General features: G+C 39.0%; 1 protein-coding gene across 1 annotated transcript in view; it reads right to left on the minus strand.

Moving 5' to 3' along the window:
- Positions 1–1,165: 1,165 nt before the first annotated feature.
- The window catches only part of SUPT3H (SPT3 homolog, SAGA and STAGA complex component), a 266,650-nt gene continuing 243,601 nt past the window's right edge, over positions 1,166–24,214 (minus strand). The window contains exon 12 of the mRNA XM_051615120.1: positions 1,166–2,983. Coding sequence (XP_051471080.1) covers positions 2,942–2,983 — 42 coding nt within the window. The 3' untranslated portion in view covers positions 1,166–2,941. The remainder of the gene's footprint in view (positions 2,984–24,214) is intronic.

The raw sequence follows: 24,214 nt of genomic DNA on the forward strand, positions 1-24,214 counted from the left end.
TTGATGTCCACATGAAGGCAAGAGCCTTATTAAAGGGCTTTATTTTCTCAGAAGAAAGCCTGAGGAAGGACAGGTCAGGAGATGAGCCAAAGCCCAATTAGAAATCTGTGCTGTGCTTTCCTTACCTCTGATAATTTTCAAGGTGAATTATTATCCCCATGTTGTGGACATTTGGACTAAAAAAACAAACAAAAAACCTAGGTAATATGCACTGCAAGGCAGACACTGAACTGTGAGAAAATCTCATACTCTTTTAATGTCATTCCTACTGAAATTGGTTCTGTTTCCCATCTTTAGGCAACTAATAAGTTGTTAAATAATCAGCACAACCTGATTCAGTTCCTATAAATCCTTGCTAAGAAACCAAATAATTCTCAAGTTGAAATTCCACAAGCCCAAAGCTTGTGTACACAGTTATTAATTAATTGATTAAAAGTTCTGTACACAGTTATTAATTGAATGTCAAACTGATTTTTATACATAAAATAAAGAAAAAAGTTTAAGACAAATTATGTAGCATCAGCTTAAACAGAGATCTCTGCTTCTGCAGCCCTTAAAGTAGTGCTAAGACACCCTCCGTATGCAGCACGAGTCTTTGTGGTCTCATTTTTGTTTAAAACAGAGAAAGAAAATGCTGAAGATGAGAAAAAAAAGTGATTACTTCCCAAAATAAGAATAAACTGGGTTTGTCCAAGATAGGGAGACACAACCTACCTTGTTTTACTCTAAATTCAGCTCACTGCCTTATGTTGGAGAAGTGAAAGGTTATTATATGGCTTTACTGGGCAAACCCAGATTTTATAAATAATTGCCTGTCAGCCTGTTCAAGATAGACAAACATACAGCAGACCAACAAAAACATGATCTGTCATATTTCTGAGAGAAATGTATGTTGAGTCTTCATTCTCTGGGACTTTAAGTAGACCTGTTAAAAAAGTGTCAGTATTTTTCCTGCTTATGCATATTTTAAAATGTAAAATCTGGGAGAGATACAGCTACGGAAGGAATTTTGATTCCAGTACCCAGTGCCTGAAATGGTTTCTTCTGACTATATCCCTGCAGATCGAAACTAAATACAATAAATGCTGGTGTCCTTTTAAAAAGTCTGGATGTTTACAGCAAGCGTATAATTTTCCATGATTAGAGACGCCAACAAAAATAAGAGTGATGATAAAAAGAAAAGTTTAATCATATATTTCAAGAAGCACAGATGGAACATCAGAAAACTTCCCCCCCTCCCGTTTAATACACTGCATTATACACATTACTTTTAGTCCTTTACACACAGATTAATCCCAGAAAACAGAAGTTCAAGTAGCTAAAAGAAAAAAGCAATTGATGAATGGCAGCAATAACTGATGTACAAAGTTCACTTCTACAAGGCTCTGGTTGCAAAGAGAAGAGACATTTTTCTGTTTATTTAAAATATACACATATTTTTAAAGTTTCTGCAAGCAGGTCCAGGAAAGCAGGGCAATGAAACCACCTAAAAATGACCACAAGGGTGTACAGTGGGAGTAAAAACTAAGAAATCACATACTAAGCACAAAGGAGGACAGCTGCACTACATAAAAGTAATATTTTGCTGATCTCCACTTGATCTCTTGAGTGCTTCTGTCTTAATTTGAGGTTTAAGTTAAGATTTCAAGCCTGGACTCAGAGTGGCAGAAGCAGAGCCTGGCTCTGTGGGTACTGCAGGGACAGGAGCAGGACATGCCTGCAGATTCTGAGGACAGGCTGAAGCATGTGCCCTTTTCTCTGGTCAAGCATCATCGTGGTTAGCTCTATATTTGTACAGTTTTTATGGGAAGAAATGAATGTGTTTGCAAGGCCAGCAAAGGACGGAGGAGAAGGGGACAGGAAGAAGCATGGAGGGAGGGACTGAGATTGAAAAATTAAATCTGAAAACAAACAACATGAACTAAAATATAAAAAAGGTAAATAAAAAGAGCCCATTTCTTTTTTAGCCAAATCCAAGAGTAATCCTGCTTTTGTCAACAACAGAGACAGCATCTGCTTCCTGCAGCAAATGCTGAGCAAGTACATAATGTTAAGCCTTTGCCAAGAACCACTGAGACAGTCATAGTTATTAAAATATTTTAGGATATATTTTTCTGAATAGGGGCCTAATAAAGAAGCATATCAAGGCTTTCCTTGATTTCAGAGAGTGATGGTAATAGAGAAATAGAATAGAGATGGCAATATTGAGAATTTGGGGCTGACCACTTTGCCCATCCTGGGGTCTGCAAAAAGACAAGTCTCTAACTGGTGAGGTACAGTTTACCTGAACACTTTTTCTTAATATCTTTGGCTCTGAACTCGCTAAAAGCCCCTCAAAAGATTAAACTGGGCTACACTGTCTAAACATCTAAAAATTAGTGGAGAGAAAACAGTGGAAGACAGTGGAAAACAGCTTTTCTTTTTGTAAAAATCACAGGGAAAACCTATACAACCTTTATATAACACATATAAACCTAGACAACCCAGCCTATCTCTGGCCTCTTTCTGCCCCATTCTGTGGTAAAAAAAGCCCCAACAAACCCATCTTTAGGAGAACACACAGACCTCCAAGCACTTAAATAAAAATGACATGGCAGAATGAGACTGACAGCAGCAAGTCCCCTGCAAACTTCAGCATTGTCTGTTCTGCATTCTTGTCCACCTACACGCTATCCCAAACATCCTGCCATTAATTAGCTAAATGTTCCAGCTAGTAAACAAGAATAACGATTGAGGGGGCTGGAAAAAGAGACAGTCAGCCAGCAGATAGTCACAACAAACCAGCCCACTCACTGGTACACGGAGACATTGGAGCTTGTTGGTTTTTTTTGGTGTTGGTTTTGCTGTGTTGTTTTGTGTTGTTTTTTTTTCTTCCATGGAGGGGAAAAGAAAATCACCTTAATATAACAGTGCCTTTCCTGTTGCTGCAGCCACATCCATATTAGCAGGCGAGAAAAGTCATCCCATTCCTGCGGTAGGCACTCTGTCAAAGAAAGAGAAAATCTGTAATGAATTATCACATCAACTGAAACAAGGGGAGAAGGCAGAGAGAAAGGCAAGGCTTTCTTCCTGTTTCGTAGGCTATTCTGGCTGCAATCTAATAGTGTGCTTAATCTGAACATTTCTGGTGGGGAAGCTATAAGCAACCACTTTGTCTATTAAAAAAATCAGTGTGGTTAACAAGTGGTTAGCGACTCTATTTCAGGAGAGCAAGAGATATGCAAAATTGTAACATCCTATTTTGTTAATTGCCTGCAAAATAGAGGAGGCCAAAAATACACTATTATGCTGAATCTGTTTTTCCTTTATAAGCATGTGTTCTCTATTCACTATATTCAAGAGTAATTTCTAACCTATTTTAATAGTCTATAAATTACTGAATAATTACAGTTTTTGAATCCTAATTTATAGTCTGAGTCTAAAGCTAGGTAAACAGACACTGGTATAATCCCCACCCCTCAAAACCAAATTAATCTTAAAGACCCTCTGGTCAGTACAAAATAATTTGTTATCTGATACACTGCAACCTGGGATCAAGTTATTCCAATGGTAAAGAAGCACAAGAGTTAAATAACATTTGAGAAAATAAATTTAAAAGATCCTGTGACACCATCTCACTAAAATACCTTTCATGCATTTTTAACATCTCTTTCTGAATCAATAAAGGAAAACTATACCTTTTTACCCTGGGCACACTGCAACCCCGGTGTTTTAAGGGGATATTGTCAGTTTCAAAATGTATTATTCTTATTTTGGTTATATTAATGATATCTTCTAAAAGGAAAGGAGTTTAAACACTTTTGCTTTATTTGGTTCACCTTCAGCAGTCATTCAGTTTTGGAAATGAAAAAGCAGTCATCGACTTCATTCCAGTTAGTGCTTCATCATTTTGTACCTCTTAAGTTCAAGCACTTCCAAAGTTCCATATATAACTACCATTTTTACTGGCTCTGCCAATTTCCCAATTAATTTCAGCAAGATCAATTTCTCCTCTCTTAAACTAGAATTAGCAGAGTATCATTAAGAGCAAAGGATAACCTTAAATAACTTTGTATATAAACAGTATTTATACCAAACTGCAAGGTAACCGTCTCAAGCCCAGCAAGTGTGTATTCAGAGCAACATTTACAGACACTGAATATGCAAAAGGAAATATGTACAAGATGTTCATTACAGCATCCTTTACATTAACACCATACTTCAATATATAGATCCAAGAGCATATGGCATTAAAGTCAAAGAGCAGAACATGAGCTCTGGGATCTATAGCCAGTCATCAGACATGACAGCACCACCACAAACAACAATAAAAAATAATATAAGAACTCCAAAGACTCGATACCCAAACATAAAACACACAAAAAACAGAGTAGCCAATAATTTTGAAAGGTTCCAATATATTCCCACAACCACAAGCAGCAAGTCCAAGGGAGTTTGGATCTGCAGCTTGCCCAAACCATTATGGCTGGCATTTTGAAGTCGATGCAAAAGTAATGTTTTTAGCTCCTCGACCCCAATATTTTTACAGAGCTGCATAACCCAAGCGACAACCTTTAACACATAAACAAAACAGGGTTATTGTGCAGCTTGCTTGAAGACGAATGAACCTGAGTATAAAGCTGGACCCACATGAAAGATAAAAGGTTGAATTTTGTGAAAGGAATTTTGGTTGCAAAGCAAAGTTGGGCTTGGCTAGGCTCACCTGGGAAATAATGAAGTTCAACATTTTCCAACACGGGCAGTATTATAAAGTTAGTTTTATCCTTGTAAAGGTCATTTTAGAAGCAAGCTTCAGAGGAGGGAGGATAACACCTTCAGAAAGTTGGACACACCCACCAGTCTATATTTAGCAATACATTATAACTAGTGTGGCTACACTTAGGATTGAAAACTATTTGCCACTTAACTCACATACTTTAAACTTTCTGAAACATTTGCCCTTGGGCTGAAATTTCCACTGCTTTAATCTCTGCCTGAAGTTCAGTTTTTTGGAAAGGACCAACAAAATTCCTTGAGCCATTTTGAAGTTCAGCAATAATGAAAACAACACATTTTTTCCCTCCCAAGCCAGAGAAAGTGATTCTGATATATGCGTATTTTATTATGGAATTTAGCCATATATTGAAGCATTTTACCCAGGAACGATCTTTACCTCCAACCTCAGCTTAAAGGTAACTGTTTTGAAAATCAGTATTTCAAAGGAGTTTGATTCATCCCATTCCATAACAAGATAACACTTTGTTCTTATTTTGATAGATTACTAGATAATAAAGGTTAACCTCCAAAATGCTTTCATGCATCGCAAAACTATTTTACAGCCATCCTATAGTTCTGCGTTGTACCATGTATCTTTAAGACACATAGAGCTGAATTCATGATACTAAAAGACATATCTTCACATGCCAAGAATTGTGAAGAGAAACAGCAAGATGTTTTTCATAAAACTTGCAAGATGTGCCCTTGCAAAAGAGTTTATATGTATGTGGCAGTTATTTAATGTGGTTTGATATTATGTAAAGGGTTTGGATGACACTTTTGGGTGCTTTATGCCCCTTTGGCAGTATCCAACACTTTACTTTTTTTTTCAGCATCCAATTTTATTTTATTTTATTTTTTTCAAAATATGATTATTTGGCTCAGAATTACAGATAGAGGATTATGCAGGCTCTTGATGTGGGATTACAATGGCAAGGCATAACTGTATCCATTTTGCTGGATATATCTTGCCATAGCCCAAAGTCAAGAGATAACATAAGCACACAGCCCCTCCTGAAGCCCTTTTTTTGAAAAATGCCTACTGCATCCAAAATGTTTGTGTGCTTTTTCTCAAAATCTACTGTCTACCAGCCTGTGCTTTGATTTTTCCTGCTGTGGGGTGACTCTTTGTCATGGCTGAAGGTCAGGGTAACTGTACCCATTATGTGTATGTGTGTGAGGTTCAAGGGCCACCCATACATGGGAAATGATCTAACTTGGCACAGTTTGCACATTTTACATAGTTTACACCTTCCCAGAATGGATTCCATGCTCTGAAAAATTGGTACAACCTTATTCGGCCAATCTAGCTCTCACAGAAATTCTTCTTGTTCCTTGTTATGACAGAATCACAACATTGTTCTGGTTGGAAAAAAATCTCTAGGATCATTGAGTCCAACCATTAACATAACTCTTCCAAATCCAATGCTAAACCATGCTTCTAACCACCACATCTACATGTCTTTTAAACACCCCCAGGAATGGTGATTCAACAACCTCCCTGGGCAGCCTATTCCAGTGTTTAATAACCTCTCCAGTGAAGAAGTTTCCTCAAATATACAATCTAAACCTCCCCTGGTACAACTTGAGTCCATTTCCTCTCGTTATGTTGCTTGCTCCTAAGAAGAGACCAACCCCCACTTTGCTAATATCATATGACAAGATTTTGCATCCCCTTCTCTGACCTCATTGAAGCTGAAAGGACCAATCGCTACTATCCACAACCAGAGGCTAAGCAGGCTGGACCAAAGTGAAGGCAGAAACACAACCTTCATCTTGCCCAGTCCACTCCTGCCACATGCTCCCATTTGGAGAAGCATGATGATTTTGGTGCTTAGTCCTCTACTTCCCAGTCCTGACCCTAGCCCATCAGGCAACTGTGTGAAGAACCTTCTCACAGCTTCTCAAGCATCCACTATCTGCTTATAGTATAGGAATCTTCCCCTGAAAATGCTGTGTTTCTAAGTTATCAAAGCACATTGGACTATGAAATAAAGATCTTCTCCAGGAATTCTATCATCATTTAATAAATGAAGGTTGTAAGGAGGTGGAAGTTGGCCTCTTCTCTCAAGTGAATAATGACAGGAAGAGAGGAAATGGTCTGAAGCTGCACCAGGGGAGGTTTAGGCTGGATATTACAAAGAATTTCTTTACTGAAAGAGTGGCTGGACAGTGGAACAGGCTGCCCAAGGAGGTGGTGGAGTCACCATCCCTGGAAGTATTTAAAAGAAATGTAGATACAGTGCTTAACTACATGATTTAAGCACTGAACGGGTAAATTAGATTATGGTAGGGGGATTTAGGTTATGGTTGGATGTGATGATCTTTAAGGTCTCTTCCAACCAGGATGATTCTATGATTTCTATGGTTTTTTTCCATACAGTTGGAGAGAAAGTACAATGAAGCAGAGAAGATAAGCAGTGCTCACTCCTGTCAGTCATCTAGAAGCAAGATTATGCTTTGCCTTTAGTTTGGTGAAAGACAGGAAAACTAATAGCTTAAAAAGGCAATCTAGAACAAAAAGCTTTGGTCATGTAACTTCCCAAATGGCATTAAAAATCATCCATTTTCTACTCTTTTTGGTCCTGTGTCTCTCCTGTAGTGGTAGCAGATTACGAAGGACCACAAAGAGGACCCTTCATGAAGAGGACAGCAAAATGCATGTCTCCACAGCAGGTTGCATGAAGTGGAACAATTGACTGAAGAGTACACAGGACCAACTAAGGGGCAGAAAATGACATGTTAATTAACACAAGATATACTGAAGATGTGACCTACAGAAACAAATCCCTGAAGATGTGAGCACTCCTCAATTAGGTAACACATTAGAAAACTAAGACTACTGAACAAGCACCTTAGCTAGAAATGGTTTCCAGTTAACAATGAACATCAGTGCATAATTTCACAGCTGTACCATGATGAGAAAGAGTAATTTTGGCATGAGAAAGAAACAGCTGTGATTTTTGAATAGGCTGATGTTTAATTCTTATTTGGGAGAAAATTTGGAAAAGTCTAGTCTAAAACTTCTCCAATGGGCATCCTGCTCACTACAGTTTATTGGGCCAAATTCTCCATTGGTTTAAGTCTTCAGCTCTGCTTACACTAAAGCCAAGGCACAATGTCATACCACTGGTCTGCTGTATCACTTAAAGACAATAAATACTGAATTACAGGTCCTGTGTAAGAGAGTTACAGAAAAGCATTTTTCAAACTTGAAGTCTCCCTTTCTTGGTGTCCTCTTGCATGTGTGTGGGCAAGTGGTTTAATTACAATGCATAAAGTGGAATGGCAGACAGAGACATCAGAATCAAAGAGCAAGTCCTGGCTGAACTTCATTAGCAAACATAAATACAAATAGGCACATCTTGTTTGTGACATGCCACGGTCCTTTCCTCTGATATTTGCATAAATGTGAATTGAAACATATGACTTCAATAGGCTTATGATAGGGGGATCATATGCAAAACTTCTTTTCATTAAATAATTCTCTTCATGCAGTCTTACAATGTTACTGTAAAAATCAAGGAGGATCAGATCTCAGACAGTGAAAGCCTTTATTTAAGAACAGTGGAGGGAGCCCTGCCCTTTAAGTAAGAGACATTCTTGGATCAGACACTGGCTGGCAGGATGGAAAAAAAGGATGCAGCATTAACTTTCATTCCATTCCAAATAACCTGGAACCCATAAAACACAAAGATTCTCTAATTTTAAATCTGATCCTTTCCTCCCTGTGTCTTCTTTCCATTTTATTTGGGGAATGTTAACTTTGAAATTTCATTAGCCCGCCATAATATCAAACAAGTCATCCTGGAGAGATTCATAGCTCTTTGTACATAAAAACATCTACATGAAACCCCCTGTGATTAAAAGGTTACTCCTCTAATTTTTCCCAGCCTGTGTAGACAAACCACATGCAAAGAAGTGTCAGCTTATTTAGAGATTAAAATAATAATTAGTTTAGGAAGCAAAGTATAAGCAACATTGTTTAAAAAAGAAAATCCATATGTTGTTTAAAATTAGTTGCTTCTGTTTGAGTTTAAATAAATTTGTGTGGATATAAACTCTCATTATTAAAAGTGCATTTGTGTAACAAAAGAAATATAATGGATAAGTTTCTCTCCAATTTAAAAATAATAGCACTGAAGTCTCCAATTGTACAAATCCATCTTTAATCAGTAGCCAAAGCACAGATGTCTGATATTACTCAAAGGGTGAGGGAACATTTTATGTATAGAACATCTAGTATATGGTCAGTATCAATGAATACCCAGGTTTAGTAGAATACAAACTTCTACGACGCTTTGGATGATCTGCCCTGCTGTATCCATGAAATGCCATGGATTTAATTTACAATGGGGTCACACCAATGTGCTGAAAACTACAGCATCCATTTATCCATACAGTAATGGTCCTTCTGTGCTTTAGCTAGCCTCTGAGAAACCACAGGAGGTGTAAGAAACAAATGAAACAACTTTATTTCTCAGGTCTGAGTCTTCAGCAATTAAGGGGGACAACCAGTGACAGTAGCAAGTTCCGTTCTGTGAGTACTTGCCCTCCAAGAAGGGAGATCATCAGCACGCTTTACAAAGGGGACCACAAACATAATGCACTGACAAAAGCAACACCTCAATAACCCACCCTGAAACAGCTTGTAACAAAATGCTTTCCAACAAGGTCAGTTCTGCACTTTGGTTTACCTTTTATCTGCCAGCTTTCTCAATAATCACATAAAAGCGCAAACTTTCTCAATAATCACATAAAACTCTGTTGCTGTGTCCAGGAACAAGATATATCCAGGATATACCATCCAAGTCTGTTAAAGAACATAGTCCAGATCTCAATTACCCAACTTTTTAATTGTTGCTCTCTGCTACTGGGAATAAAGACACTCCTAAAGCTGATGGAAACATAAGATCTCTGAAAAACAAGGATCAGATGTATTTCTCAGACACTTCAAGCAATGCCACTAGGGGAAGGAGAACAAAACGTAGGGCTTGTACTGCTGTCCTGCAGCTAATTTTGCCAAATTTGCAATGCTGCAGTTAACTAGCAAATGCTGTTCTCAGGGCTGGGCTGATATTATAAGAAAGAAAAACAAGGCAAAAGGCTCATGGCTTCTGTTGCAGCAAGAACTGGGGTGTGGGAGTGGGGTACCAACGTCTGCCAAAAGAAAAAAAGAAGAAAATTGGTAGGGAGAGAGAGAGATCATTTTGAGTTTCTCAGAGGATACTGTAAACAGAGGAGAAAGAAGGAAAAAATGGAACCATAAAACAATACTTGGCAGACAGCTTTGCAAAACAAACATATTTTTGCAAAGTTCTTCCCATCACTGCCACCAATTTTAATAGCCTTTATTTGTCTGAGAGCAAGAAACCCTTTTTAATTGTCAAAGAAAAGGCGACGCTGCTTAGCACACTGATAGAAATTCCTCTTCTGAGCCCTGCTTCACTCACACACTACTCTCAGCTCACAGAGAGAGGATTTCCTTCTTTCAGGCTGCAAAACCTGTAGCTGGGCTCCACCAACCAACCCCCTTCCCTGGACCAAGGGAGATGGCTGCTTCTCCTGTGGTACAGGCTGAAACCCAGGAAGTTCTTACTGCCATGGGTCTAGTGGCCCATAACTGTCTACCCATGACATGCCACTAGCAAAGCCTCTCCATGAGGCACCAAAGATACGACCTGTTGGACCACAGTGTAACTGGGAACACTTAATCCCCTCACTACAATGATTCCCGAGTATCCCTGATCTTTTATTAATACTTTTGTTGCATCGAACTGGTCAAAACACTTTAGAGTTGCTCAGAGGCCAACATCTCCTGATGTGCCTCAACTCACCGCTTCAGCTGTACGGCAGCAATAACGTACGCAGGCAACTTCGTTACGTCAGAGAATGAAGTTAAAGCTAGAAGCCTTGAGACATACAAAGACTTCAGGTATGGTTAGATTCTGAAACCTCTGGGTTATGACTCAGGGCACTGCACAGTCCCAACCCTCCCATGTGAAAATATACCACTAGTAATAAAAACTCCTTCAGCCTGCAAGTAATTTGGCATGAAATAACCTGGATGGCTCCTTCCCTCCAACGATGGCTTTTCTTGACTTTGCAAGGTTTCCATCTGCTGCTGGAAAGACTCAGGTTTTTTTTCCATAAGAAGTAACTGAAGAGGTTAAAATCCCCCTCCATGTCACTAGTGTTCACAAGCTCTGCATATGATTTTTTTAGCACATTTATTTGGAAACAATACGATGTGGTGCAGTCGTCTGAGAGCAAGGGCAGGAGCCAGGGCTGGGCTCTGCTCCCAGCTCTGACACTTACTTGCTGTGTGGCCTCAGACAAACCACTTAATGTCTCTGTGTTTCAATTTCCCCTGCTTTTGAAACAGAAATACCATCACTCACTGAAAACCTTTTTTGAGGATTGCTTGATTGCAGAGCTAATACATAGCATTTTGAAAACAGGTATGCTATTCCATAATTATTATTTTCATTACATTATATCTTCCATTGTAATGGTTAAAATACCAGATGTACAGAAATGGATGCTGAACTTGGCACTTACTGAATAGGTTGAGCGGGTATTACTTTGGAATAAATTCAATTATTTGGGCAAAACATGACAGCTCACCTACATTCTTTCCTTGAAAGTGTTGACATTACAAAGAAAAGGAGCATCTAATGACATTTTGCAACATACTTCTCTTTCCCCACCCCCTGAAAACATCCCGCCAACGCTGTCTGTAAAGGACATAGCATCTCTATTCACCTTTTGCATTTCACGGGGGAAATGAGAACCCGACCAAGAAGGCAGGGGCAGAGGGTTGGTCTGTAAACAGAGGAATTTTCTCAGGCTCTGAGGCCCTTTGCTGGTGGCAGCTTTTGGGTGAGGCCACTTCTAACCCTGCTCATTACTGACTGATGCACTCTGTCTGCAGCGGGGCGCCCGCTCGCAGAGCAGTGGGAGGTCAGAGGAATTAAGGTAATGCATCAGTGGTTGCCAGTGGAGGAGATGGGAAGGAAAAAGAAAAAAAGAAAAGAAAAAGAAAAAGAAATATACTATTTCAATCAAAGTCTGAAATTTGTAGAAGTGGTTTTGGTCTCAATATAGAAAAAATATTTATCCAAGAAACTCCTACTCGGGTGCGAACATCCTACTTCTAGTGGGATTTTGTTTGGCAAAGTGCTGTGAAAGAGTGGAAGCTAATACAGAGCATGTCTATAAACAAATATATTTATTTAGTGCAGATTGACACATTCACTAGAGTGTTTCAGTGATTACACGTGTAAAACTATTTCCTATAGTGGTTTCCTTTTGTGATTCTGCTAATTTATTCAATCCACCCCATTTTCATGCATTGAATGTTATGAGCCATTTCAGCCACCCAGACTGAAATGCGCGTTTGGAGACTACATGCCTGTTTTTTCATTTCATCATCTACACATAATTATTTGGTGATATTAGGAATTTGAGCTCAAATGGAAGCCAACCAACATTTTAATAGCTTAAAAATCAAACAAAATGAAGCCTGCCCTGAGGTTAATGAATAAGAGCCAAATCTTGAGGCTCTTGCTCAGTTTTTACTTGCTCTTTATTCAGGCAAAAGTTGAATCAATTGTAGTTGGACTGATTAAAACCAGAACAATATATATTTGGACCTTTCTCCAGGTAAAACTGAATAAATTACCTAGGATTAAGCTGCAGAATGGCATCCAATCAATCTTACACACGTATTTCTGCAACATGCTGGAGAAAAAAACTCAAGGGCTGAGGCAGTTTCACAAGTTAAAAACATACTTTAGCAGAAGAATAAATTATGATACGCTACCAGATTTTATGACATTTATATTAGAAATAGCCCTGAATCAAAATACATTTTCTGGTCCTCCTGAACTTCTGAAGAACAAGATCAAGTCCAAACTTAAAAAATGGTCCTCAAATTTTGAGCCAAATGCCCTTATCCTTCAAAACAACGTTCCACCTCTAGTTTGAACTTGAATCCAGGCATTTATTGAAACTTATTTAATGTTTGATGACAGGAAGCATTTATAATTTAGGCAATTAAAGGTTATTTCTCAATGATTTGCAGGGTTTCCTACTCCTTATGCAAAGGATGCAATGTGTCTAAAAAACATAAAGCAGAGCAGTTAATTCCTTTGAACAGTTAACACTTTACTTGTAATTGGTGATAATCAGAGAAAGATGCTCCTCCCTTGAATAACAATCCATTTAAATATTGGCCAGCCATGTCAGTGACACATTCATCCCATTCAAGCAAGATCTAAGCACAAGGATGTGGAAAAGAAAGCAGTACGAAGAACAGATTTCTTCAGTATGTGCTAAGTGAATAAGAGAAGGAAAAAAATTGGTAAGAGGAATGATCTGGTCATCTGTGAACAATACCAGATCCCCTGACTTGCCCTGTGTGACAGTGGCCCTGCTCACTATCTCCTGACAGCCTGTAATTAGCATCTCAACCCTGAAACATGCCAAGCATATGAAGAGCTCAACTGTGGGTGGCTTCATTTGGAAAAGAGCAAGTGGGGACATGTAAAGAGGGCAGTGTTCTCCAAATCACCACTCCTGCTGCAGAGACTGGTCCTGCTGCCCCAGAACCTGAGACTCTCTCCAGCAGTTACTAACAGTAGTTACCTGCAGGAGAGACAGACTCTTTGATATATTTAGCCAGGGGTGTAATGAGCCATAATGACATTAATGGCAGATTGGCCAGCATGCAAGGACCACCCAAACCTGGATGACTCCTGTGTAAGGCAGCCTGTACAGCAAAGAGACCTTGTTGCACCTTCAAAGAGCATCTGGCAAACGACGAGCTACAAGAATCATAGAATCATAGAATGGTTTGGGTTGGAAGGAACCTTAAAGATCATCTAGATCCAACCACACTGCCTTGGGCAGGGTTACTTCAACTAGACCAGGTTGCTCAAAGCCCCATCCAACCTGGCCTGGAACACTTCAAGGAAGGAAGCAGCCACAGCTTCTCTGCGAAACGTGGGCCAGTGTCTCACCACCCTCACAGAAAATAATTTCTTCCTAAATTCTCATCTCAATCTACCCTCTTTCAGTTTGAAACCATTCCCCCTCATCCCATCACTCCATGCCCTTGTAAAATGTCCCTCTCCAGCTTTCCTGTAGCCTCTTCAGGTACTGGAAGGTGCTCTAAACTCTCCTTGGAGCCTTCTCTTCTCCAGACTGAACAACCCCAACTCTCTCAACCTGTTTCTGTAGCAAAGGTCCTCCAGCCCTCTGATCAACTCTGTTGTTCTCAGGACTCACTCCAACAGCTCCATGTTCTTCTAGGGGTCCCAGAATTGAACACTGTACTCCAAGTATACCAAGAAACTTGGGATCCCACGGAATGTTAGGCCTGTTTTTTCTACACTGTACTTTAAAAAATATTTTATATCTACATTCACATGTTGACAAAGCTGGTTCACAAGGCAAGACGGACTTCTGGTCTCTCTAACATGTGGCTCAAGTTCTCTGTTATCTTTCCAAATGTATTCCTGTCCATCTACTCCTTATCTGCCTAATGTCTTGGAAAAATGTTCAATCCCAGAGTCACTGGGTGGTTGCTGAGAATAGTAAAATTCCAAAATATCCTTCCTAGAATTGACTAAAAAATCCTTTTGGTTGTTTCTGATTGATCTATCTGTGGACGGGCAATAATATTTACTTTGCAAGGAAAATGAAATAACTACGTGGTTTCTGAACTTCCACACTATACTCCCTCTCCATAGACCCTCTTACACCCATTACTTGCTATGATACACTTTACTGAAGTGGAACTTGTTTGGAAATGTTAGGACAGAAAAATGCCATTAACAATATCACAGTGGTATGACCCATCACATCAAACTCTCTTTTCTTCAGTACCACCTCTTATCTTTTTCTTTTGTATCCATTTTTATAGAAGACACACATTTACATGCACATCTATAAAACTGATACTTGTCTGAAAACATACTGGCTGGGCATGTGATTCTTCTGGCTGGTTGCCTTTGTTCAGTCATTAAATACAGGCTTCCGAATACGGAGATGGATTACCCACTTGTAGCTCCATCAAGGGCTTTTCATGATATCACAGCCCATATTTTTTTAATAACATTGAGGAATATTTAAATCCTGTATGGAAGTTTTTTCACAAGTACTTCTTTGATGTGAGGACATTTTGATTTGTGTGCATGCTGACACCACAACAGCTCGATTACTGCGTGTTCATTTATCAAAGAGTGCGGGGCCGATCCCGTTCCGATGCACAATTATTGCATCAAACACAGCACATGCACTAATCATGCTGACAGCAACACCCCCACTTCCGATGGCTGGAAATACAAGAAAAATAAATAAATACTGTAAAAGAAGCATCAGTTAGGTCTCATGAAACATTATTGTTACTACATCAAAAAAAGAGTTTATATTAAAAAAACTATAAAGGTGGTAGGTGAGTCACTGAGCCCCAAACCTAGAACACATTGCACTTCCTGGTCTTAAAGCTAACAGGACCCAGTGGATTGGACTGCAGCAAAGAGAGAGCATGTTGTTTCAGCCACATTATTTACTGTAATGCTGTAACTCTATTTTGCTTTGTTTCTCTTCTTCCCCAAGCAGACTGGCTGTTGGTAAGATGGGAATGTAAAATCCACGTTTTTGGCTGCACAGTAGCTCTGAATTTCCTGGCTTTTGTGGACTGAAATCAGACCCTTAAGTCGCTTATGTGCATTTTGTTTTGGATAATTGACATTAATTTTTAGGTTGCATCACTGACATCAATCAGTGTTGTTCTCAGAGGACTGGAGTTAAGGGGCCACAAAAAAAGGGCATGATATTGTTTCTTTTGGTTTATTTTTGGAGCTTTTTGACTACTCTATACTTTTCCAGTAGATGTTACATTCTTTTTGTGTGAGACAGTGTAAAATATTCCTGCCTGTCTCGTTTAAAAGAATACTTTGGTATTATGGTAAATGGCTCTAGAGGCTGGGCCAGTCAACCCTGGTGAAAATTCAAGTTGATACCTTTTGTCTATATAACACTTTGAAGAAACTATGAAACAGCAACACATCTCTTTACAGGGAGATATGTTGCCCCTTACAGATGTTTTCCATATGGTAAGTGGAAGGCTGGCCCCTTCCCCCTCCACTCATCAGTGTTCTCACATCGTAGCAGGCATCTACAAAGACAACACAGCTGTAAATTATATTCCACAGAAGCCTCCATCAGCACGTACTGTGCACGGACAAGCTGACTTTCATCGTACAGGGCAGGAATACACACCACTGTAGCCTGTTTATAGTGAGGATTTTGACTTCTGAGCTTCCCATCGTACCAGTGTACTCAGGGGTAAGTGGTCAAGAGAAGCCAGACTAGGCTTGAGATGCTAAAATGATGAAATGGAAAAAATAGATTAAATTAGTAGAGATTACTGCAGATGATCATACTGGTGGGTTCCACATCTTCCCCCTCAAATCCTTATGGGAGGGAAGGAGAATTCTCTCTCACACAAGATCATTATTTTAATAGGAGAAGAATCTGAGGCACCTCAATGGGGTTAAGACCTATTTGTAGATATTGGTACACAGTCATATACACAGGATGAAAGGCACACCTTTACAACAGGGAGCGTTTGGGTAAAGAATTGATCTGCTGCCCCATATTTCATGCTGCTGCCATCAATAAATAATAATAGTTTTAATTAAAACGGCCTTAGAAGCACAGCTGGACTTTTTAGAGGGCAGAGTCACATTTCCACATGTTCAGCACCTGTAATGGGAATCAAAGCATCATTCTGTCATGCTTGCAGTCTGGTTCAAAAGAGTTCCTCACCCTAGGTGAGGATCTACTCAGGATGTCTGGTCCTTTCATAAATCCCAATACTTTTTTTGGATGCTGGGGTTATTCTGACACTTGAGTCTTGAATGCAGGTGTGGCTTTCCAAAGTGCAATGGGCAATGGAGACATTTCCTTATCTCAACCAATCCTTCCCCAATACATAATTATCTTATCTCAGAAGCAGTAAACTTCAGAATAAAAACCAGTAACATTCAATCATGGAATTTGTGTTAAAAAAAAAATAATCCTTTTGGCTTATTTCCCTGTGCTTTTGGTTTTAGAGAAGCATGGAACCGCCTATGCTAGTCTATATTTAATTTGAAACTGGACCATTATGTTTCTTCATGCTAGCCAATATTTGTAACATATACAGATACTAGTTTATATATTTTGCTAGCAGTTATTATATGTTATTGCATAATAGTAATATAATCTCTAATGTTTCTACAAAATAAACTCCAATGTTAAGATTTCAAAAGCCAACTACTGATCTTAGCTGTTTCACTCCTGGTCATTTCACCATGAACTACTGTGGCTAAAACTTTAAGTGGGCTCAGAAATAAACCTTAAATAATATCTACATCAACTTTCCTTCTGTCTTCTTTGCTTTTTTGTTCTTATTTCCTCCTCAGTTTTCTAAAATGCGTATCACTGTTGGCTCATTTCTTAGAATCTACAAGATACTTCCCAATAACTTGAAATCTTTTAATTTTCTTTCTTTAACATGTCTTCATGTTCATCTTTTTCTGTTCCTCATGACAGCATTTTTTTCTAATGCTTTATTACTAACTCTCTAACCTTAATTAAATCTATCCTTCTATTTATCTGTCTTTGTCCCTCATTTCAGCTTATCCACTCCTTGTTTCCCAGCCCACTTTCTGATCTTTCCATAAGTCACCACTCACTCACTTTTGCCCAGCATTTCTCTCTCTGCTGTTTTTCTTTCCAACTTTACTTTTGCAGATCCTTGTCTCTTTCTAACATGATCTCCTCTGTAAAGAAGTGAAGGGCTTTTCCTGTCTTGATATAATCCCATCCAAAACTTAACTTTATCCTCTTTCAACCAGCTTTTGGCTCTACAACTGTATTAGCAGAAACTATAGAAACCTGGATCTACTCCTTAAGGTAGCTGACAGAGCTTTGGCAGTTTCAAAGAGGGCAGTGGGCATGCAAAAGAAATTCAGTGTTTGTGTATAGGAGCAGAAGGATGATGAAAGCCCATTTGAAGTAGCCAGCAGTTGGCATCCAGGGCCACAGTCCTCAAAGCTTCAGGGTGTTTTCATACTTCCCACAAGCTTAACCTCATCATCTTGAATATTCAATAGAAGTGAAGCTTTTGTTTGAGTGTTTTGGGTTTTTTGTTTGTTTGTTTTTGTTTTGTTTGTTTGTTTTTGTTTGTTTGTTTGTTTCTGTAATGATTCAGTTTGCTTAAGGCAAAGCAAGCAAGAGAGAGACATAAAAAAAGGGCACATGCCACCTTGGTGTCAAAAAGAAGCATGTTTGTGCCTAGTTCATTGAAGAAATGGCTCAAAAACACAACCTTTCTGGAAATACTTTCCTTGTGAAAGGCTGGGGCTTCTTCCCCAGCAACGGTGGACCCTGGGTTTGACCTGCTCTGAGACTGGCTGAACTCACAAGCCATCATTTCTAGAAGCTTTTATTTTTCCTTGATAAATTAGTGTCACTTAATTGCCATAATATTTCCTCCCTTTGTCTTTAGCTGGGCATGAGGCAACTGAAAATGCACAGCCAAGTCTCACATAGCTCTCAGGAAATGCAGAGATATTGTGGAGCAGAGTGTGTTTGGGGGCAATATTTGTTCCTCAAAAAGAGCTTGTTGACAGTGTGAATCATTGATCCATCTGTAGAGGGATGAAATTCATCCATCCCCATGGAAACAACCCTTTTCTGCTATGTAGTACTTATGACAGGTGTTACAGAGAACAAAACTGGGGAGAACAAAATATAAGCAAGTCCACACTGCAAAATAAAACATCTTGGTCCTGATCTGGAAGAGAATAAAGCAAAGATGTCTGCTGATTCAGCTTTGGCTTTTGAAGCAACTGGCCAGGATGCCAAGTGGGGTGGTGTTTTTGACTTGTGGGCAAATTTTAATCAGGCATCAGGCAGAGTCGACCACCTAATTACTCACAGGCCACTTGCCCAGTATGAAAAGGGAACAATTTTCAATCTTTGACAGATTGGATTTGAACAGGCAACAGAAGTGAAAGCATCTATTGTCCATTATCCAGCTCAGCCCAGAGACTTCCAATTTCTCAGTTACCATGTAACATGTTCAGAAAAGGTTTGTCAAGTAACAGCCTCTCTAAACAAATTACATCAAAATTCCTTAAACTATGCCACATACTCAACTTGCCTTTCCAAAAAGAGCCACATAATAAGTTTCTAACAAGGACACTGGTTATTAAAACACTCTAGATTTTCTAGGTCAAAGAGGTGAAAGTCACAATAACTGAAATAAAATATTCTATAAATCATGTGCATTTACTTACAAATACCAAAAAGCAAGATATGAAGAAACCTGCTGCTATACTAACCAAAATTCAGCTAACTATTTTGAATTACCATGTCCTTGATGAAAGCAAGATTTAAGGTGCCAGATTTGGCTTTTGAAATACTCAAACAATTCAAAACCAAAAAGAATTTAGTAGAAGCTGGATCTTTCTTTCTTTTCCCACTCCTTCCTCCAAAATGTCTAAGACATGGCAAAGAAATACACTGGTAATGCATGTTACTCCTTTTCGTACAACTGAAGGCCAAAAGTAGATACCTTTTTTTTATTTTTTTCCCACATATACACTTGCTTAGGTAACCCAGGGAACTAAACTGAGAAGTGTAAAATTTCTTAATGTATTTACAACAAGGACATTTTCTTAAAATTGCCGTCTGTATCCCCTGCTTCCTAGAAATATTAAGAACTGAGATTTCTGAAAAGAACATTGCACCATTACAGTATATTTTGAGACATCCTTTTTCACAGTGCTGCATCTTTGTATTAGTAGATAGGAAGAGAAAAACATGTATTTGCTGCATACTTTCTTCTTTTGGAGACTCCTTATTTTTCTACTTCCCAAATATGTTCAAACCCATACTTACTGTGAAGACTGGGGCAATTTATCAGTTTTTCAAGGAATATGCTTTGCCAAGAATACAATAAACAGATCTCCCATTTCATAATTTCCCAAGTTTTTATATGCAACAATGATTTTGCAGTGGTTGAGTGAAATTCATTGGGAATAAATGTGCATTTAGTTAATAAAATGTTGATTTAAAGGGAAAAAAAAAAAAGAAGAAGATTCAGATTGCGGGTCTAAAATGGGTGCAAAGGACCTGCAAAGCTACCTTCTAATGTGGGGCATGGACCAGCCCAGTACAAGTAAACCAGTGAAGTGAGAAGGAAGTGGCTAAGAACAGTAGTGGATGTTCTTGTTCAATAAAGACTTGGAGCAGTCTCTGTTGGTGGGCTCCACAGAGCCCCAGATGTAATCCTGCCCCCACCCCACACTTCCTGGCCAAAAAAAAAAAAAAAAAAAAGGAAAACTGTTGGGGTGGGCTGTGGTACCACTTGCCTTCCTTCTGGATGAATCCAGAGGAGGAAGGGATCAGGATAAATTATAGGTCCCTGCAAATGCTCTGTGTGTTTATGATCACACCATCTGGAAACAGTGATAACTGCACTATTAATGGAGGCATTACTACAGAAGATCTGCCGTGTCTATTAAAACCAGCCATGCTGTGTGCTGGCTCATGATACATGTTTGCTCTAATTTCCTCCCTGACATTTCATTCTTAAAGCTGTCAATAACCCGTTAACCTTCCTGGCACTGAAATTCTAAAACAAAGTCCTATTTCAGCTCTAATTTTGCATCTGAACTGTGATAAGTAATATCAAAGGCTAAGTTCACAATACATAGTTGCCCTGATTTAAATCATGCTATAGGAGTTGGGTTGTTGTTTTTTTTCTTGCTTACACAAAGCTCTTTGCATCACAAACCACAATAGAACAATGCTGTTATGTGATATACTAAAATTAATTTCTTAATTTGATGGCAGAATAGTGAATGTTCTTTACTGGCAACTGACAGCTTAATTCTGCAATTTTCAATGGCCAGAAGTGTCCTGTAATCAGGGGGATTGTTCACATTCATACAGCTTAAAGTCAGAAGGGAAAATTAGATCATCTAGTCTGACCTCCTGCATACCACAGACCACAAAATTTCAGCCAGTTGCCCCTATTTTGGGCCAGTAACTGGTTTAACAAAAGCGTGTGTTCCAGAAATTCATTTGACCTCCATTTGGAGTCATCAAAAACTAGATAATGCAGAACTTCACTTCTGTTCCTCTGTTAATTTTCTTGTGCCTTTTTTCCTAACTTGAATTTCTCTGGTATTACTTTTCTATAAAAATTCAAGTTAGAAGAACAGCAATTGTAACTGTCTACACAACAGTGGTAGCATTAATGTGAAAGTTACATGTCCAATCAGGACGTTAAGAAGTCTTTTGGCTACGTGCACAGAAATATTTAAGCACCAGCTGATCCAGATAAGCCCACTGCTGGATTTACTGAAATGTTCATGTCAGGTACTAAAGGATATTTCTATGGAAGCATTTTAGTTTGGATCAGGGGTGCAGCTTTGAAATAAATCTCCATTCATCCCCAGTTTACTGCACATCAGCTTGCACTGTGGCATGATTTCAGAGCACAGTAACTGGACTCTTTTTTGGATAAAACCGAATAAAAAGATGCACTCCAGCCACTAACAGGCATTTGGTCAACCTGGCCAGACTAGACCTAGTGCTAGAGTGAAAGTAAACCCTGCTGCAGTGGTCATCCTGTGGACATTGGGTCAGCACTGACCATTCTACACATCTGCTCCTATTTGTGCTACTTGCAGAGCAGCCACACCCTAACTCCCCCTGACCTTGTGCCAGCAGCAGCAGAGAACAGAAAACCAAGATTTAGTACATCATTTCAGGAGAACAGCAATTGGAAAAAAAATTATTTACTTGAACAATAGATGGGTATTAATCCACAATCCAAAGAACAATGGCAGCAATCAAAAGGTATTGCAGCCAAGAATTGTGGACTAAATTGTGGACTAAATCACCTGGCTCATCTTAAAAAGACTAACTCAGAAAAACAAAGGGTTTCTAGGAGAACTGCCAGGAAAAGATAAGGGTAGACACTGATGTGGAAAAAGGACAAAAAATCTGACCTAATAAATATCAGAAGAACATTCAAGATTCAGGAATGGCTATTCTACAAAATTTTGGAGATTATTAGGATAGTGGGTTTAATTCTTTTTTTCCAGTCAATGATCTCCAACTTACTGTCCAAGGGAAGAAGTATAGGCACACATCTTCAGAACCTGAATCCATTTACCCAGTTCAAGAGATATCGGTCAATTAAACATTAAATGTTGAAGGAGACATAAAATGAGACAGGCAATTCCACACAAGACCACTTAAGAAAGTTGGGGTTTTTTTGTGGCTGCCAGACCAGCAGTGCCATTCTCAGAAATTAGTGTTTCTGCATGAGAGAGAAAGTACCAAGAAATGAGCAAAGAGCAGCAAGATGACGGGATCAATGGTGACTTCAAAATATTTTTTATTTTTCTTGGGGAAACTTCTTGGAGAGTATAAATGTCAATGCACGAGAGACCATGGCAAACCAAGATTTATTACAGAGATGTTTTGGGAAGCAACTGACATAGCAGAAGTAAGACTATTTTAGAGTTAGTTCACCATGGTTTTATCCATCTTTCAAATCATATTTCCTGTAAGCACTTTCTCCAGGAGTTGAAAGGCAGAAAAGCTTGGCCAGTATGAACTGTTACATATCAAAATTCCTAATTATCCCATCTTTTTAGAACACAATAGTAGCATGAACTTTTATACAGGGACAAAGTCAGTATGCACTTTCAGAAGAGCACAAACAACTCTTTTTAATATTTTCCTTTGATAACCCACCATTTGCCTCTTTCTGCTTCTAATAGTTTTGAATTTCCAAGGTATGGATTTATTTTTATTCTTTTGTGCTTTCTCCTTTCTGGGAGTACTAAAGTACTGAAATATTGCAAAAACAATGGCAGACAGTATTTGTTCCAATCAGGGCTGAGTACCAACAGAAAACACACAAAAGCTTTGCTCTTAGGCTTCCAGCAAAGGTCTGTCAATCCAGAAGTCTGCAGTACATTGCAGAACAGTGCAGGCAGAGTTCATGTTGATCTAATCAATTACTTTTTGGGATGTCCAAGACTGGAAACAGGTGTTAATTTAAAATGAGATTTTAAGTTTTGGACTGTTTGGGAAGATAATCAGTATCTGCAATAACTTTTCAAAAGATAAACTTCATCTTTGAATTCCAGATAGAACTGAAAGAAAAACAAAGTCCAAACAAAGGGGTGAATCTGAAAAGAATAACAAGGTAATTTTGAAAACCTTGTAAGGTTCCGAGAAATCTCTTTAGTCTTTGACTCTTTGGCTGGATATATGCAAACAGTAATCAGTTCCAGGCATGCAGTAGCACTGCTCACTCATAATAGAATAAAATTATAGTTTACATAGGAACTCAGAATTGAGAAAATCTCTGACTATTTGGCAAAGCAAAGTATCAGGAAAGCAGAGGGGTGGAGCGGGAAAGGTTGTAAGGGATAAGGAAAGAAAATTATACTGTTCAGACAAATTACACAACACAGGAGAGAAGAGAGGCAGAAGGACAGCAACAGCAGAAGGATCACAAACTCAAGAAGAAATGGACATGGCACAAGTCAAAGAATTTGACAAGGGGTAACATCAAGGAACCAGGCCGATCTACCATTATCCATGGAGAAATGTCCTTGCCACTGCAGTTAGTTTTCACCAGCATACAAACACATTATCTGATGGACACATTCATGACAGTCTTCAAAATGGAATTCAATATTCCCCTGTTCCCACTGGAAACTTCACCTTCTTACCCAGTTCTGGCTAATGTAACCAGTTGGGCCTGGAAAGATGCCATATGTGATCATCTCCTGTATTGCAGCTTTCTTTGTCAATGCTGGAAACAAAACCTCAGGCATGATAATACCAAGAGTTAACACACACCAGCGCTGCTATGCCAGCTCAAACCAGTTACATTTTTCTGACTCTGTGGTGGTTTTAAGTTTTCCTTCTCTTTTTCCCCCTCCTCTGATCAAGGACACACATGGCTACCCAAAAGCAGCAAAGCCTTTCCACCAAAATTACTCTCCTTTAGTAACAAGACCGCAAAAGACTGAAACACACAACAGTGTCTGCCACCACCCTATTCTGGTTGATTGTCTTTTAATAGCTACAATAAAGTTGTGCAAAGGAATAATATTCCACATCCTCGACTCTCCCGGGCAGTATATGGACAATCCCAAAGGAAAGTGTGCCTTAGCTGATTCTGCTACTTTAGGGGTAAAACGGGAAGTTCAGTCCCCTTTTATTGTACCTTTTTAGTTTTGAAAGGCTGCCCAAACAGTTCCAAGTTGAGTTGAAGCAAAGTTATTGATGTCAAGAAGCCAAGATCTTTTGCCATGGCTTGCTGAATGAGGAAGGAAGAAAACTGTTTGTACTCAGCTGTCCT

The sequence above is a fragment of the Apus apus genome, chromosome 3, assembly GCF_020740795.1.
Source record: "Apus apus isolate bApuApu2 chromosome 3, bApuApu2.pri.cur, whole genome shotgun sequence".
In the NCBI taxonomy this organism is placed as follows: Eukaryota; Metazoa; Chordata; class Aves; order Apodiformes; family Apodidae; genus Apus; species Apus apus.